Here is a 17,363-nt window from a genome sequence, read left to right as displayed (position 1 = left end):
TCCTATGACACTGTTTATGATGTCTGCCTACTTTGAGAAGACACGGCTCTGTACCAAGGGCAAACTGAGGCCCTCAGGCCAAGTATGTCAAAAATCAAACTTTACTGCGGCAGCCTTAGTGAAGGGTAAAGCTGCCCTCATGATGTTTCAGAACTGAGCAGTTGCCAGGGACCAGAGTACATCTGGGACTACAAAGTTTGCTGCTGTCTGCTCCCTACTTGACTGTAAGTCTATTCTGTTATTATAATAAGATATGTAAGTGAATCCTATGTGTTGAGACAAAGTTTGGCTTTGTAGCCCAGGTTAGCCTTGGAGTCACAGTGATCCTGATTTTAGCCTCCAGAATTCTGGGATTCCAGGTGAGTCACCAAGCTCGGCCTACCAAAAGCATTCTTATTTTGAAACAGGATCTCACATTAGCCAGACTGACCTTGAACTCTGATCCTCCTCCTGCCTGTACCTTCCAAACACTAGGATTATAGGCATTAAAAACATCCAGTTCAGCCTTTCATGAACTCAGAATGGAGTTCAGAATGATCTCTCCCTAGAGAACGATTCCATCACTTAGTAGGGACCTTCTTAATCCTTTGATAATGAGTGAGCTTTGCCTTACAGTCTACTTTGTGTTAATTTTCTACCAATTTCTTTTGGTTTTCTCTGTACAACCTGTACCATATTACATTTGGTATAGTCAGTATCTTTAAAAAAAAAAAACATTTTATACTGTTTGTATTTACAACATGTGAAGGTCAGAGGCCAATTTGCAGAAGTTGGTTTTCTCTCCTTCCACCAAATGGGTTTTCAGTGACTGAACTCAGGTGACTAGGTTTGGTAGAAAGCGCCTTTATCTCACTGGCTCAGGTCTTGTGTTCTTATTTAATTTTTCACTTAGCACAGAAAGAGATGGGTCTTACTTTGACATTTTCACACCTGTACTCCACTTTGTTCCTATTTATTCCTCTTGTGAAGACTATGACCTTCCTTCTTACTTTTCTTGGCCAATCCGGTAATTTGGGGTTATAGGCAGGTACTGCCACATTCAGTCTATGTGAAGATGGGGATCAGAACTAAGGTGTCCTGCATGCGAGGCACTCTGCCAACTGAGCTACACCCCAGCATTTTGTGTTTTCATAAGTGAACATAGAAGCTTCCTCCAGCTCTGCTTTTGTGCTATTTACCTATTTACCTATTTCCTTTCCTTCATAATCTGCCTCTGGCTTCTATGTTTCAGTGCATGTCACTACCACTCTCCCCCACTTTTTTTTTCTGTATCTCAAACCATACTTTACATTTCTATTCTCTTAAAGAGCCCTCTGTTTCCTTTAAAAATTAAAAAAAAAAATTATTGCTGTCTGTGCGTGAAAGTCAGAAGATAGCTTGTAGGAGTTGTTCTCCTACCACCACGGAGGTCGTAAAATATTTTAAATATGTATTCTAAATATTAACAAATTCTTTCTGGCCTCAGTAGAGAGAGATCCTGAGTCCGATTTAATAATTCTATCTACTCACCGAAAGAGAAGCTGGAATGCAGCAGAGATCCAGCAACAGCCCCAGAACAAAGCCTAATCCTTACACCTGAAGACTTTCTCCAAGGGGAAGGTCTCTATTATGAGAGTAGTAAGGCACTAAGTAGGATTTAAGGCCATTATTTAGAAAGCCAATCCTCCTGTCCCACCCTAATATGGGGCTGTCAGCTGGTAGGAGTTTAGCAGCTTGGAGAAGGTACTAGATGGGATATAAGGCCTGGCTGATCCCCTCTGCAGGGGCAGCCTCTCTGCTCTAACCTATCCTGGAAATTGAACACAGGCCCCTCATGCTTAAGGCAAGCGCCCTTAACCACTGAGTTGTCAGGGGCCTCCCCTTTTAGTTTTTTGAAATATATCACTGACCAAGCAGACAATAATGAAGTCTTTAAAAAAAAAAATCCAGCCCTATAGGACATTTAAAAAATAGACACCCCACCCCCCACAAATAAAGGCAAGGTCTCACTATCTAGACCAGGCTGGCTTTGAACTCAAGAAATCAACCTGCCTCTGCCAACAGAGCGCTGGGATTAAGGCACGCTGGGATTAAGGCATGCCGCATCACACAGCCTCTTTGAGGCTCTCTCAGGATTCTTGTGAGCTGAGAAACGTGTTTTTGTACCACACAATCACTCCTATTTATGTCCATGTTCAGTACTTGTTTAGATTTACTTGCACATGTATCCGTTAATTTGCTTTCCAGACTCCAACCAATTTCTTTTTTTGAGTTATATGTTGTTTCTGAAGTACATTCTTTAATTTTTTTTTCATGGAATGGTCTTTTGTAAATTCTTTTATCCTTTTCTTTCCTTACCTTAACTCTGGCCCATCCTCTTTCCTCAAACTCCATAGAGCTAGGATGACAAGTGTGAGCCGACTTCATCTGGCATTAATCCTGGTTTTTAATCAATTTTAAAAGTTCTTCCGGAGCTCCCTCTCTACTCCACCCCGCATTGAACTTATGCCTCAACCGTGCTAAGCAAGTAGTCTATCCTGACCCTAGTAACACTCGCCGACCAAACTTCTTTCTGTCCTACCAAAGGACTTTACCCATCAGCTCTCACCTCGCGTGCTTCAGTTCCAAGTGTTCTCCACCACCTGGTCAGCCGCTTCTGATACACCCCCCAATCAGTGATTTTTCTCTCCGACTTTATCTAACTTGCTTATTAACCTCACAGGGGAGACTACGCTTTCGATGGCTGCTCCAGAATTCTTTCAAAGCCCGGGTGGGGGGCTGGGGCGAGAGCTCGGCCGTTAAGAGCACTCGCTGTGATTTCAGAGGCCCTCAGTTCGGTTCCCAGCACCGCCCGTGACTGCAGCCTGAGGAAACCCGACACCGCCCTCTGACCTGCACCCGCACCCGCGACGCAGAGAAACGTTTCCAAGCCTGAGTCTCCCGTCCTCTCCCCGTCCCACCCTCGTTACCACCTTCGTTCTCTAACGTTACGCTCGGTAAAGACGCCTTTGTCCACCAAATGGTCCGCAGCGTGGACTTGAAAGAAGCTTCACCTCAGTCTGAGGGGTTCTGAGGCGAGCTCGGCGACCGTGACGTCACAAAACCGTGACGCGCCCTGGAGCCCCGCCCCCTCACGATCTGCGCCGGGAACCCGGGCTGCCTGCGCCGTGGCGTCACAGCTCCGGGCAGGCGGGTTTTCCGTCGGCCCAATGGGAGCGGCGCGCTGGCCTCCCCTTTAAGGAATGTTGTGACCTGACGTCACCCAGGCGAGTTATCTCCCGCAGCCGCCACCGCCAGGCTCAGCGCGAGCCCCGCAGCCCTTGAGCTCGAGCCCCGGAGCCCCCGGCGCGCCGAACCGCAGCCACATCCCCGAGCCGTGCGCCCCGGAGCCCCGGCTGCGCGCCCCGCCGGGCCCGCGCCATGCCCTCCGACCGGCCTTTCAAGCAGCGGCGCAGCTTCGGTAAGGCCCTGGGGGAGAACTGACAGGGCGGCCGAGGGAAGGGGGTGCGGGTCGACCCCGACTGCCGCAGGTGACGTCAGCCCCATGACGTCAGGCACCTGCCAGCCGGACCCCGGGTGGGGAGGCCGCAAGACCTGGCAGGGTCGCCTGCCTCTCCACCGCGTCCTCCGCTGGAGGGCTGTGGGGCCGACGGCCCCGGGGGCGGGCGCTGGGGCGGGGCGGGCCCGGAGCCGCCCATCGGGGACAGCGAGGCGGAGTCGCGGGAGGCCTCAGCACCGCTGGGCCTCACGCCGAGCGCTGTCCGCAGCCGACCGCTGTAAGGAGGTGCAGCAGATCCGCGATCAGCACCCCAGCAAGATTCCGGTGAGTCTGTAGCCCCCCGGCCACGCCTTGCCCTGCCAGGTCCCGCCCCTGGCTTACGAGTCCCCCGCCCACTCCACTCGCAGGTGATCATCGAGCGCTACAAGGGTGAGAAGCAGCTACCAGTCCTGGATAAGACCAAGTTTCTGGTCCCAGACCATGTTAACATGAGCGAGTTGGTCAAGATCATCCGGTGCGTGGGCAGCCTCCTACAGGCCTTAGGTGGGGCAGGGGCCAGGTTCCACTAGAAGGGGTGGAGTGGGGCAAGGGGACCTGATACGAGGCATCTAACCCCTGTTCTAGGAGACTGGGCAAAGTCGAGGTCGGGGCTGGGGCGAGCTTCAGTAAAGAGGTGAGAGCCTCTGACCTGGGCTGCAGTGGAGAGAAAGTGAAGATTAAGATCACTTTGGGAGGGTTACCCAGGCCTCCTCACTTGGCATGCCCTCCCGCCTCCACAGGCGCCGCCTGCAGCTCAACCCCACGCAGGCCTTCTTCCTGCTGGTGAACCAACACAGCATGGTGAGCGTATCCACGCCCATTGCTGACATCTATGAACAGGAGAAGGATGAAGACGGATTCCTCTACATGGTCTATGCCTCCCAAGAAACCTTCGGATTCTGAGTCTGGAGTAGGGGTTGGGGGGTGGTTGGGAGTTCTGGTCAGGCTCTCCCCAGGGAGGTCCTGGCTTCTACACTAAGCTGTTTCAGTCCCCAGTGGGTTAGGCAGAGGTGTGACACCCCCTTTCTCCCAGGTAGGAGCCACCAGCCAGCCTACCATGTCCTGGGTGGGCCCTGGGCCAGTCATGTTAGGTTTGTTCCTTTGGGTGCTGGCTGGGTTGGGAGTGAGTGGGGAGCAGCACCCTGCTCTGTGTGGTTTGTCAGTTTTTTAGGCCCTTGCCTGTCTGCCCATCTTGTCCCTCATCCACCTGAGGCTTTGCCTCCTGCCAGGACCTGCCCACTCCTGAAAGGCTGGCCCCTTGTCCTGACATAGTGTATGGATCTGTGGTCATTTCCTCTGCAGAATAAAGATTGCTCAGGCCTGCCTGGCCCTTTGCCTCCAGCTGCTTGTTTGGGAGTTGGGAGGGCTTCTAGGTGATCGTGTCCACATAGTCAGGACCACAGAATTTTGCTCTGTGGACTTTGGGTTCCCAGAAACCTAGATCTCAGTACAGATACCATGCGGTATTAGGGGCCAAACTCACCCCAACCCAGGAAATAGATGTCATGAGAACAACAATGAAAAAACCCACACATTTATTAAGTAGCCACAACCTATAAAGCCCTGCTCACCTGCTGCTTCCCCTTCCGTTTCTGTGCAGAGTCACAAAGTAGGGGTCCAAGGGGGGTGCTCCTAGCTTCTCCCATGGGCCTTGTTGCCAGCTATGAGTCCCCTTTGGTGCCAGAGATTTATAACCCTGGACTTGAATGTCTTCTGTCTGAGGACTTGCCTCCTGGCAACTCTGGATGAAGGACCTGGCCCAGCTTCTGGCCCTTCCCCCTCTTGTCCAGGCAGCTCTGTACCAGCCAGAGCTACTTGAGCACAAGCATGGCCTCCGTGCCGTCTTTGGCAGTCAAGTAGAGACCATGTGTGAGGTAATACTCCCGTCGCAGGAAGGCATAGAAGTAGTCAGAGATGAGCAGGATCTGGCAGGGGAAGAGAGAATATGAGATGTCACGGGGCACCTTACAGAATACTGCCCTTTGTTGGGTTAGGCCAGTTAGTTCCTCCTGCCTGGCATTTCCTACTATATAAGCCTGCCCAGAGACCTTCCCTCTTGGCACATATGTAATCCTGAAAGATCTTACTGTCCATATGGCAGCTGTCTGTTTCCTATTCCTGGTTTACACCTCCATCCTTGGGAATCCAGACCAGTGTTCTTATAAACAGTGGTGCATGCAACTTGCCTCTGCCCGCAGGCACTCCCCATCCAGCCTTTCCTACTCAAACCTTCTATCCAGGAACTCATGACACAGAATTGTCTAATATTTCCTCATACACACAGCCCAGGAATTCTACCTTGAGAACATACAACTTGCGGGGTGGTGGCTGTGCACACCTTTAATCCCAGTACTTGGAAGGCAGATCTCAGCCCCAATCTCAAATCTGACTGCCTCTGCCTCCCAAGCACTGGGATTGATGGTGGCATGAGCCACTACTACTCAGCTACTGCCAACATTATTAACTTGTTTAAAAAAAAAAGTTATTTCCAGATGTGGCTATTTTTGTCTTCCTATGATCTAGCCAGCTCATCACTGATGAGTTACAAATTCTGAATTTGCACTTGCCCCTGACCTACACAGGGACTGGGCTTCCCTTTCTGGGGTCTGGGTGAGAAAACCCCAGGGCTCAAGGTCAATAACTGCTGTGTGGTTGCTCACTTATATACTACAGAGCCTCTTGTCCATTTGGCACATCACACACCTTAGTTCCAGACCTCCAAGTATGGCCTTGGCCCAACTAATTGAATGCCTCCAGGCTCAATTTCCCTGCTTGTAAAATAGGCCACTAGCCTACCAGTGAGAGAATGGCAGGAATATGTCCAGAGACTATCAATGGTTTGGCCCCTCCAAGCTCTTCTGTATAGAGCTGCCCAAGACAGGGCCCTGAAAACCTAAATCCCAGGCTTCACTCAACCTCTAATCTGCTCCCCTCTATCACTTAAATACCTGCTATGTTCTAGGCCTTGAACTCAGAGGTGAGCTGGTGCTAGTACTCCGAGACACTGTAAACTTTTGAGAACTGTGGTGTCTCCAATAGTGTGCTTGCCTCCTTTGGTGAGGCGGGACACTCCCCTGCCAGCTCTAGTTAGTCTAGTCTTAGGCATGTTGGGCTGAACAGGGTCGTAGACTTTGGGGTCAACTGTGTAGTGAGGCAGAACCTGTTCCTCTCAAGGGCTCTATTTGGTGACAGGGAGCTGAGATTGTTGGCCCCTTTTGACTTCGTGGTCAGAGTTGCTGCAGGTAAATGCCCCAGTGGCAGAAGCATTCAGGGTCCATCCTACCACCATTCCTACCACCATGTCACACAGTTGAATGTAAAACTGTAGTTTGAATGAGTTTGTGTCAGCAGAGGGGTTAAGGGGTCAGGACCTAATCTGGGGTAGGTGAGCCTACCACAGACTTGAAGGGCAGACAGGTACTGACTAGATAAAAAATGTTCCAGGCAGAGGAACCAGCAAAGCTCCTGTGGTGAGAGAGAGAGAGAGGTAGAACAAGGAGATGATGTAACGTGGGGTGGCACCAGTGCAGGGCATGAGAAACCGTTGGGAGAACTCAAGTCAAGTAGTAACATGATCAGATTTGTGGTTTGAAAAGCTCCCTCTGGCTGCCTGACACAGGAGAGGGTTTGAGAGCAGGGAACCCTGGGAAGTGATTTTGATACTGTTTTGGTGACAGCAGTGACTTTGTCCGGAGTGGTGGTTGCAGGGATAGGTAGAATTGTATGCTTTATTTTATTTTATTTATTTATTTATTTTGAGATGAGGTTTCTCTGTAGCCCCGGCTGTGCTAGAACTCCATGTAGACAAGACTGGCCCCAAACTCAGAGAGATCTACCTGCCTCTGACTGCTGGGATTAAAGGCCTTATGCCTGGCTGATTACTGCAGATTCCAGGTCAGCCTGGGCTAGAGTGATTCTGTATTTTAAAACAAACCCCAAAACTAAACTTAGCAAACCAAGTACATAGAATTACTACCAGCTTGAAATCACACAGCTGGCATGTTCTAACAGGACACTGAAAGGAGAGCTTGGCCTGAGGATTCTTTCTCTTTCTTATAATTTTTAACTTTTTCTTTTAGCTTTATTTTACTCTCTGTTTTGCCTGCTTGCATGTATGTCCACGATGTGTGTGCCTGTTAGGGTTGTGAGCCACCATGTATGGTACTAGGACTCAGGTCTTCTGCAAGAGCAGCAAGTATTCTTAACTGCTGAAGCATTTCTCCAGAACCTTGGCTTTTTTTTTTTTTTTTAAACAAAGGAGCAATAAGAACAAGTCTCAGTCGAATGACAAACCTCAGACCAACCTAACTTAGGGACCACCCAGTGTTCCTTAAGCCTGTCAAGGTTATGACGAATAAAGACAAGATGCAAAGCAAAGGACACTGGATAGACACCACCAAGTACAACATGGTCCCCTGGGTTGGTCCTCTAAGAGGACATGACTAGAAAAGTTTAGTCCCAGTGAAGGCTCCCATTTAGTTAATGGTAATATCCCAGGCAGGTTCTTAGTTTGGCAAAAGTTCTGTGCAATTTAAGATGTTAACATCATAGGAAAACCAGAATGGAGCATACAGGATTTCTCTGTGCCATCTCTGCAACCTTCTATGACTCCAAGACAATTCCAGAATAAAAGGTTTATCTAGAGAAAAAACAAAATCAGCTGTGGTCACTTTCTGTTTGTCTGTGTCTGTTCTGAAGTTTTGTGTATTTGTTTGCTTTGTTTTGAGACAGGGTCTCTATGTAGCCCTAGCTGTCCTGGAACTCTCTCCAGTCTCTGCTAAAGCTGTATGCCACTCTACCTGGTTTGTTTTGTTCTGAGACAGAGTCTCTTGAAACCCATGCTGGCCTTGACCTATGTAGGGAGAATCCTTTGAACTTCTGTGCCTGCTTCTACTTCCTAAATGCTGGGGTTACAAGCATGTTTGATGAGGCATTGGGAATTGAATCCAGGGCTTTAAAAAAAAAAATCATTACTTTTTTTTTTTTTTAATGTGCATTGATGTTTTGTCTGCATGTATGTGTGTGTGAGGGATCCCATGGAATTGGAGTTTACAGACAATTGTGACCTGCCATATGGGTGCTGGGAATTGAACCTGGGTCCTCTGAAGGAGCAGTCAGTGCTTTTAACCGTTGAGCCATCTCCAGCCTGAATCCAGGGCTTTTTGCATGCTAAGCAAGCACTTTGTAAGAATGTATAAGAGTATATTCCCAGTGTGGTTGGTTGGTTAGTTAGTTAGTTAGTTAGTTAGTTAGTTAGTTAGTTAGTTAGTTAGTTAGTTAGAGACAGGGTTTCACTATCTAATCCAAGCTGGCCTAAAACTTACTTTGTAGCCAGCAAGTGGGCAGGAGGATCAAGCCATTGAAGGTCATCCTCATTTGAGAGCAACCTGGTCCACATGAACTACTGTACATGACAACAAAAAGAACTTCAAAAACGTTCTGGTAGACAAGACATGGTAAAGAATGCTATAATTCCAGCACTCAGAGCAGAAGGGGATCCTTCTAGTTCAAGGCCAGGCTAGTCAAAATAGTGAGTTCCAGGCTACCGGCCCAAATACACATAGACTTGATTTTAAAAACAAGACAAAACAAAACAGAAAAACTGGTAAAATGTGGCTTTGGCAAATACATGTGTAAGACCTGCGTTTTCAACTATATTAATTCTGTGTAAGTGAAGTGTAAATAAATATTTGGGGACTCTACTCCATGATGTAAATGCTGACATAGTTAGCAGGGAATGCAATGATGTCAGCATTTCAATTTGACATAAATTTTAAAAATAATCCAGGGTGAGTTGGTGAGATGGCTCAGAGGGTTCTGCTGTCAAGCCTGATGACCTGCGTTTGTCCCCAAAACCCACATGGTGGTAGGAAAGAACTGATTCCTAACAGCTACCCTGTCCACATGTGTGCTGTGGCATGTGCTTGTCGTCCCTCCCCCCAAAAAAAAAAAACAAAACACAAAATCAATGTTTTTGTTTTGAAAAGGAACAGGGCATGTTGTTGAAGCACCTGGGAGGTGCCAAGACTACGTGAGACCCTGCTGATAAAACAAAGTAGTAAGTAAAATTCCAAAATCGCGTTTGTAACCAAGCAAGTGCTGCACAGTGCTACTACTGGGGTTGCTGTGGTGGGTATGCGAGTGTTCAGTGTGTCAGTATTCACGCAATAGAGAAAGCATAGAAAAGGCCCTACCTCATGTGGGCACACAGTCTTGAGTATCCTCAGCTCTGCCTGGGTGCCATGGCCACAGGGAGAGGACAGAATGCTAGCCTGGACCTTGGCTCTTCAGAGGAAAGCCTGGGTCTGGGGCTTTCCATTAAGACTGCAAGGAGAGCTAGGCAGTGGTAATCTTCAATCTCAGCGAGGCAGAGGCAGGAAAATCTCTGTTTGAGGCCAGCCTCATCTACAGAGCAAGTTCTAGGACAGCTGGGCCACACAGAGAAATCCAGTTTCAAAAACAAAGACAAACAACAATGGGGGTGTGGCTCATGATAGGGCTCAGTGGTAAGATGATATCCTGGGATCACCCTGCTCAGCAGCTGCAGACCCAGGGCCCCTATTCTGAGCAGGGGCAAGCTAGGCAGGGAATAGCAAAAGCACACACAAGTTAGTAACTGACACCCATTCCAGAGACTTCATCTTCCTCATGTATAAAATGAGGGCAATAAGCTGTAGTTAGTCACCCACCAAGGTGGTCTTCCCTAGTTCCTACAGGCCCAAACCATGTTTATCCACTCGCAGAGCCCTGAGGCCTAATTTGGGGAGCTCCCTGGCTTGCTGTGACTGACTGTCTAGCCTCTCCCTGATGTTCTACTTCCACACTCCAGACTTTCTATAGGGCTCCTTTTATCCCAAACACAGCCTTTTTTTTCTTTTTTTGGATAGGGTCTCACTATGTAGCTCTGACTTAGAACTTGATAGGCAGACCAATTTCCCTTGAATTTACAGAGGTCCACTTATCTCTGCCTCCTGGGTGCTAAGATTAAAGGGATGAACCACCACATCTGGCACCAACACAGGAATATACTGGCAGGGGTGTAGGACGAGGGTCTCCTTTATCTAAATTTCCTGGCTGCTGAAAGAGTTCTTTTGGTTATTTGGGTTTTTTTTTTTTTTTAATTTGTTTTATTTTTCTTCACATTCGAGACAGGGTCTCACTCTGTGGCCCAGGCTGCTCTGGAACTCACTATGTAGCCTAGGCTGGCTGGACTCACTGTGATCTACCGGCTTCAGCTGCCGGGATGCTCCACTTACAGGCATAAGCCTCTGGAGCACACCTGGTTTCTGAGGTATCTTCAGCGCTATGCATGCCTGCATGCACTGATGCACCTCTGCCCCCTGCCTGCTTTATCAGCAGCCTCACGGTAACCCCATGCTCAGTTATAAAACCCCACAGGTGACATCTGTTCCACCTCTGGAGCCTTAAGCCTGGTGCAGGGCTCACACTCTGGGTGCATGCATTGGTCTTAGTCTCTGGCATTACCCTCCAGACATGGCTTGGACTTCATCCCTCATGGAAATCATAAGGGCCTAGGGCTACATGCCTGGTCTGTGGTGGAGTAGGTTCTGAGGTAGACAGGGCCACATTGGACCAAATCAAAACTGAAATGAGACTCAGAACATGCTTCAGCACAGATGTGACAGAAGAGAGCCAGAATAAACATTTTCTAAGTATCCATTCCTGGCCAAACCCTTTAGGAACTTCACAACTCCTATGGGGCCAATTTATAACCCAGGACAACAAGTATTAGTGAAAAGTCAGACTATGTCAGCCCTGCCTGTCCACATCCCAAAATCTGAGCTCTTCTATCACTACACCTATTAGGCTTGGCACCGGCACTGGCCCAGGTTGGCTGACACTCCAGATCCTAACCAATACCCTGTGGGCTGTTCTCCCAGTCTACAGTCTACTCTGCCAGATTCTTTTTGGAAAAGGCAAAATAAGTTTGAGACTTCAGAGTCAATGGTGTTATCTACCTTGACCAATCAGCCTCTGGGCTGCAGCCTCCTGGAAACAGAGAAGATCACCTCAGTATGTCATCTTCTTCTGTTGGAGACACTGACACTCTTGGGGACTTCAACTGGTTGCTATAGCTGGCAAACTGCTGCCTCCTTGGCCACCTGCCTGGAGACTTGGCTAGCAGAAGCCAGAGGAGGCTGGCGGCTGGCTGAGGAGCTGGAGCCTCAGTCCACCCACTCACACGCCCAGACAGACACTGGAAGGGAGGTGGACAATAAACAGAACTTCACCTTCCAACTCTAAAGATGAAAAGCATCAGGGAAAGGGGACATGATAGCACAGGCCCTGCAACTGAGAGGTAGGAGGATCAGAAATTCAAGGTCATTCTCAGCCACTTAGTCTGTCTGAGCTGTAAGAAAGACTGTCGCAAAAAAAAAAAAAAAAAAAAAAAAAAAGCCAGGGAAATCACAGGTAGGACAGTAGTATGGTGCCAGAATAGCAACTGTTATTTACCTGGCCCTTTTCAATTCTCAAAAACATTCTTGTTCAACACCATACTGAGTCCTCACAACCACCTTCTAAGGGAAGAACTCAAGAGTACAGCCTCTCACCAGACTACAGCAGCCTCCTCCTCCACACCAGGCACAAATCTCTTCCTGGCAGCATACAGTTTGCAGAGTCTGAATCCAGTCACATTTATCCTTAGTGGAAAACTAATGGCTCAGCCGGAACCTCAGCATAATGAGGTCCCCAAGGGCCAACGAGGTTTGACCACTGCAACCCTGAAATGTTCTCATTCTTTGTCGGAAAGCACAGCCAGTGCCATACAGTCACAAGCAGCACATGGCAGCACTCTCTTCTTCTGGTTTCCCCTTCTCTCTTTCTCCCCTTGCCTTCTAGAACCCAGCTGGATACTATCTGTTCTCAGAACTCTATTTAGAAACCACTTCCCCTAAAAAGCTTTCACGGCACTGGCTCCCATGCTCCCAACGCTACACTAGCCCCGCCCCACTGCTTAGCCCTGCTTGTTGATTTTTCATTCTCTCCCAGACTGTGGGTTCTGTGGAAACAGAGCTATGTCTCATTCACCACAAGGGCTGTAGAGAGCAGTGTGAAGCATGATGAGCTCTCTCATACAGAACTTACACAAATAGGAGGCTCCCCTTGTGTACAAGCAATGGAAGATTACACATACATACATACATACATATGTACACTTTCATCATAACAAACACACACATACATACACACAAACTCTCCATGAGTACATGATACTTGTAAACACATGGAGAAAGACTCAAAAGGCCAAACAAGCAAATGACCCAGAGTAAAAAGATCACATGGGGCTAGCTCACTGTAAACCCTCCTAAAGCATGAGCCACTATTAATTATAATTTTAAGGTAAGACTCCCTGTGTTCTCTGTTCTTAAATTTATTTAGGGTGACTGGAATACTTTTGCTTGTTTGTTTGTTTGTTTGTTTGTTTGTTTAGAAAAGCCAAATTCATGCAAGTTCTGTGTGTGTGTGTGTGTATATGTGTACATAAATCACTGATCAATTTGTTATACCCGTAATCCTAGAATTTGGGAAGCAGAGGCAGGTGGATGAGGAGTGGAGATAAGGCTGGGTACATGAGACCCTGTCTAAAGATTTAAATGGGAAAGAAAAAAGAGATTGTCTCCTCATAATTTCTGGCCTGAATACTGCTCTTAGAGTTTGCTGTGTGTATGGAAAGAGCATACTCTTCTTCACATTTCACATGGCAGCACGTGGTGGATGGCAGCAATAGCACCCACAGTTGTATCACATCCATTTTGGGATTATCACCCAGGAATCTGAGACTAAGAAACTGTAACCTAAACAAGTTAAGTCACCTGCCAAAGGTCACCAGTGAGGAAATAAGAGTACTCAAGCAGTCAACCAGTGGATTTCAACCTTCTCTCTCACACTCAAGCACATACACACACAAGCAAAAATGCCTCAGTAGGTAGTTTACTATTGTCATTTCCTCTTACTGACTCTGAGGCAATGGTAATTACCAAACGATGCGTACCACATGATGAAAATACCTAATGGCCTCCAAGAGGGAACAGAGCCTTAGTCACTGGGATACCTGCTGGGGTAACTAATAATCTACATATATTCATTCTGTAATAGGGTATGACACTTTTCAACATGAACAGAGCAGGACGTTTCTCAATGAGTCAAGATGTTCTATGCATGCTATATAAATAAAGCTGATTTTGACCCTGATGGTCTGGGTTCTGGGTACCTAATTGGAATCTGTGGCCATTTGGCACACAGAACAGCTCTTATCTGCCTGTACCAGAGAGGAAAGAAGAAAGGCAGAGGATATACCTCTCCCTGATAGAAAGGTATTCATGAGAACAGGCTGTAGAGTGAGTGTGGGTCTCTGAATGCCTGATCTCTCAGTAGAAATGCCAACTGAAAGCAGGACCAGGCTCAGCTGTAGAGGACATGAAGGGGCCAGATTTGGACAGAGGGAAGAGGGTGGAGACAGTATAACTGACCTCAATCAGATGCGCAATTTTACCTCCACCTTTCTTTCCCTCCCCCATCCTCAGGCTCCCTTTCTGCCCCCTAGCTTTTTTCTTCTCTGAGGCAAGGTCTTGCTATGTTCAGGCTAACCTGACTTCCCTAACAAAGCTCAGGTTGGTTTGGAGCTCGGGACCCTCCGGCATCAGTCTCCCAAATGTTGGGATTATAAATATCAGCCGCCACACCCCTTCCCTTCTTGCTTTCCAAGTCTAAAAGGACCCATTTACCCCTTAGCCCCTCTGGCTTTCTCTAACCTCTCAAAAGGAAAGCCATTTTGTTCTTACTGGACTCCTCCATCGACTATGCACATCTGACCACAAATCACATGGTGTTTTCTACAGCTGGCTTTGATTTGTTTGTTTGTTTGTTTATTCATTCATTCATTCATTCAACAATACTTTTCTAAGCCACTGCTCTGTGACATGTAGGCATAAGGTTATTGTGTAATTCAAATGCTGATTTCTATACCCCCCATATCTGGTTGCAATCCTTGTTCTGAGAATCTCCTGTCTCAGCGTTGTATAAACAAGTGCTCTGCAATTTTCCCCTGATATATCAATAAAGCAGCTTATAGCCAATCGCTGAGCAGGAGAGGGAATAGGCTGGACTTCCTGCCAGCTAGGGGAGGAGTTAGAGAAGGAAGTAGGGGAGTAAGTATAGGCAGAGGTTCAGAGACATCAGGGAAAGCAGCTGGAGCATGAAAAGCCACAAAGTGTAAGTATATCTGGGATTCTGGCAAAGAGGAAGCCAGGTTAGTTTAGAGGGTTAAGAATAGAGTGATAACTGCTCAGTTATTGTAAAGCTTATTAAACAAATATAATAGAGTCTGAACAATTTTAATGCTAGCCAGGGTAAGAAAGAAACTGAGAAACAAACACAATTTCATAAAAATGATGTTAATATTGGCACTCACTGACCTGGTGGTGGGGCCCCTATAAGGTGAAGGCAAGTAGATCCCTGCCTTTGAGAAGCTCACTGCCTAACAAGGAGGCAGACAGCACGGCTAGGAAGGAAATGGATAGGGAGGCCAAGGAAGAGATAGTTAAGAGCTAGTGAGTTGGCTCAGCAGGTAAAGTGCTTGCTGTGTAAGCCTGGCGACCTGAGTTTAAGCTCCAGAATATGAAAAGACAAAAGAAGATAACCAGCTGTCCTCTGACCTCCACACACTTTCATGGCACATATGTATCACACATGTCATATATATATCACATACAATAATAAATAAATAATAATAAATAACAAGGCAGGAGAACTTCATGAAAGGCCTAAGGTGGCACCAAACTTAAAATTCTAAATGTCCCATATCTGCACTCAGTGGATCCACAAGTCCAAGGACAGGGGCAATATACTCTTCCTGGTGAAGGGCTCTTTTCTTTAGTCAACACTCCAGGTTAATAATCGTTTTTGTTTTATTTTACTTTCTTTTAATCTTCTTACATGGACTAGGCTGGGCCTGAACTACTGAAGGCAATCCTCACACTTCAGTCTCCCAAATATTAGAATACAGTTATATGCCACCATACCCAGCTCAGAACAATAAATGATATGATTATAGTGATAGTCTGGTAAACAAATACTCCCTCCTGATATGTTCTTTTACTGATATGGTGGTGGCAGCAACAACAGCAAAACTCAAGGGCAGCAGGCCTCTAAAGACATTTACCCAAGGGAGCTCTCTATAGCTTAGACCTACAAAGGCCAAGGACAGGTGTGTAGGTTGCCTAATAGTCTAATAGTAATAATAGTAAGGGGTTATCTGGACCTCTGCTGACAGTCACAATCTGAATAGCAACTTGTTAATATCTTCCAAAAATAGAACATTCACATGCCTTCTGATTCTGCAAATCCTACCACTTAAAATCTACCCTAAAAGCATTGCTATATACATATGAACTACGGAAGAATATAAAATACATTTCAAGTAGCAAAATAGAAGCAACCTCAAATCCCAATAGCAAAGGGTTACATGGTCAAATACATCACAGTGCCTCCTACCCAAAAAATTTGATGGAGTCACTGCAAACATTCATCTCAATAGGCTGAGGATATAGCACAGTTGGTAGAGTGCTTGTTAGCATGCATGAAACCTGGGTTCAGTGCCCAGCATGGTGGCACATGCCTGTAATCTCAATATTCAGGAGGCAGATTAAGAAGGATCAAGGTCATCTTCAACTACATAGTAAGTTTGAGACCAGTCATGGCTACATGAAACTCTGTTTCATTTTTAAATTATTTTTATTATTATTTTATGTATATGAATATTTTGCCTACATGTATATCTATGTACCATGTGCATACTGGTGTCCACATAAACCAGAGAAGGGCATCAGATCCCCTGGAGTTGTAAGCCACCATGTGGGTGCTGGAAATTGAACCCCAGTCTTTTGCAAGAGCAGCTAGTACTCTTAACTGCTGAACCATCTCTCCCATTCCATTTGTTTGTATTTGTTTGTTCTGAGACAAGGTCTTACTATGTAACTCTCAATTAGACCAGGCTGGTTTTGAACTCACAGAGATCTATCTGTCTCTGCTTTCCAAGTGCTGGGATTAAAGGTATGTGCCAATATACCCGTAAGAAGAAAAAAAAAAAAACTTAAAAATTTTATCTCAAGATGAGTGTTTTATGTAAAAACACCAACTCCAAGAGCAATTGTAGATTAGGATGTTTTTGACTCACACAAACCAAAAAGTTCTTGCATACGTATGTCCTCACAGCTGTCTATAAACGTATAAAGCAGAAAAGACACAAACCAAACTGAACACATGACCAAATGACCAATTTCTATTCTAGGTGGAAAGGGATGGGCCCCAGGCACAACCTCTCCCCCCCTTTCCTTTTCTACCTTTCTTCCTACCTCCTCCCTCTTGGTGGTGTTGGACCGCAAACTCAGGGTCTGAAGAAGACTAGATGAAGACCAGTGTGGTGGCTCAGACATGTAGTTCCAGCACATAGGAGGCTAAGGCAGAAGGAAGTCCAAGAGCTGGAGGCTAGCACAAGCTATACCATGCTATAGGCCAGTCTACAGGCCAGAAGGAGAGACATTTTTTCCAAAAATGGGGAAAAGAGAGGCTGAGGAGACAGCTCAGCTGGTAAAGCACAGGAATGAGAACCTGAGTTCAATCCAGTAACTATGGTAAAGAGCTACACCTCTAATCAGAGTCCTGGAAAGGCAAAGACAGGAGCCCTGGAGCTTGCTGCATAGCCTATCTAGCCAAGTTCAGAGAGAGACTTTGACTCAAAAAGTAAGGTGGAGGGTGACTGAAAAAGACACCCAACATCAACCTCTGGTCTGCCCATCCGCAAGGACACATGTACACATGGACA

General features: G+C 46.8%; 2 protein-coding genes across 3 annotated transcripts in view; one reads left to right on the top strand and one right to left on the bottom strand.

Moving 5' to 3' along the window:
- Positions 1–3,166: 3,166 nt before the first annotated feature.
- Map1lc3a (microtubule associated protein 1 light chain 3 alpha) lies at positions 3,167–4,854 on the top strand. Its single transcript, XM_055602256.1, has 4 exons — positions 3,167–3,439; positions 3,747–3,802; positions 3,886–3,992; positions 4,258–4,854. Exons 1-4 carry the CDS (start codon positions 3,400–3,402, stop codon positions 4,418–4,420), a joined length of 366 nt encoding a protein of 121 aa, XP_055458231.1. The 5' UTR covers positions 3,167–3,399; the 3' UTR covers positions 4,421–4,854.
- A 181-nt stretch (positions 4,855–5,035) lies between these two features.
- Positions 5,036–17,363, bottom strand: part of Pigu (phosphatidylinositol glycan anchor biosynthesis class U) — a 92,184-nt gene continuing 79,856 nt past the window's right edge. For both annotated transcript variants that reach the window (XM_055602283.1, XM_055602284.1), the window contains exon 12: positions 5,036–5,442. In XM_055602283.1, the coding sequence (XP_055458258.1) occupies positions 5,329–5,442 (114 nt within the window). In that variant the 3' untranslated portion in view covers positions 5,036–5,328. The remainder of the gene's footprint in view (positions 5,443–17,363) is intronic.

Source organism: Psammomys obesus, unplaced genomic scaffold (assembly GCF_907164565.1).
Source record: "Psammomys obesus unplaced genomic scaffold, mPsaObe1.curated_primary_1811, whole genome shotgun sequence".
NCBI lineage: Eukaryota > Metazoa > Chordata > Mammalia > Rodentia > Muridae > Psammomys > Psammomys obesus.
This window is presented reverse-complemented; position numbering and strand designations above follow the sequence as displayed.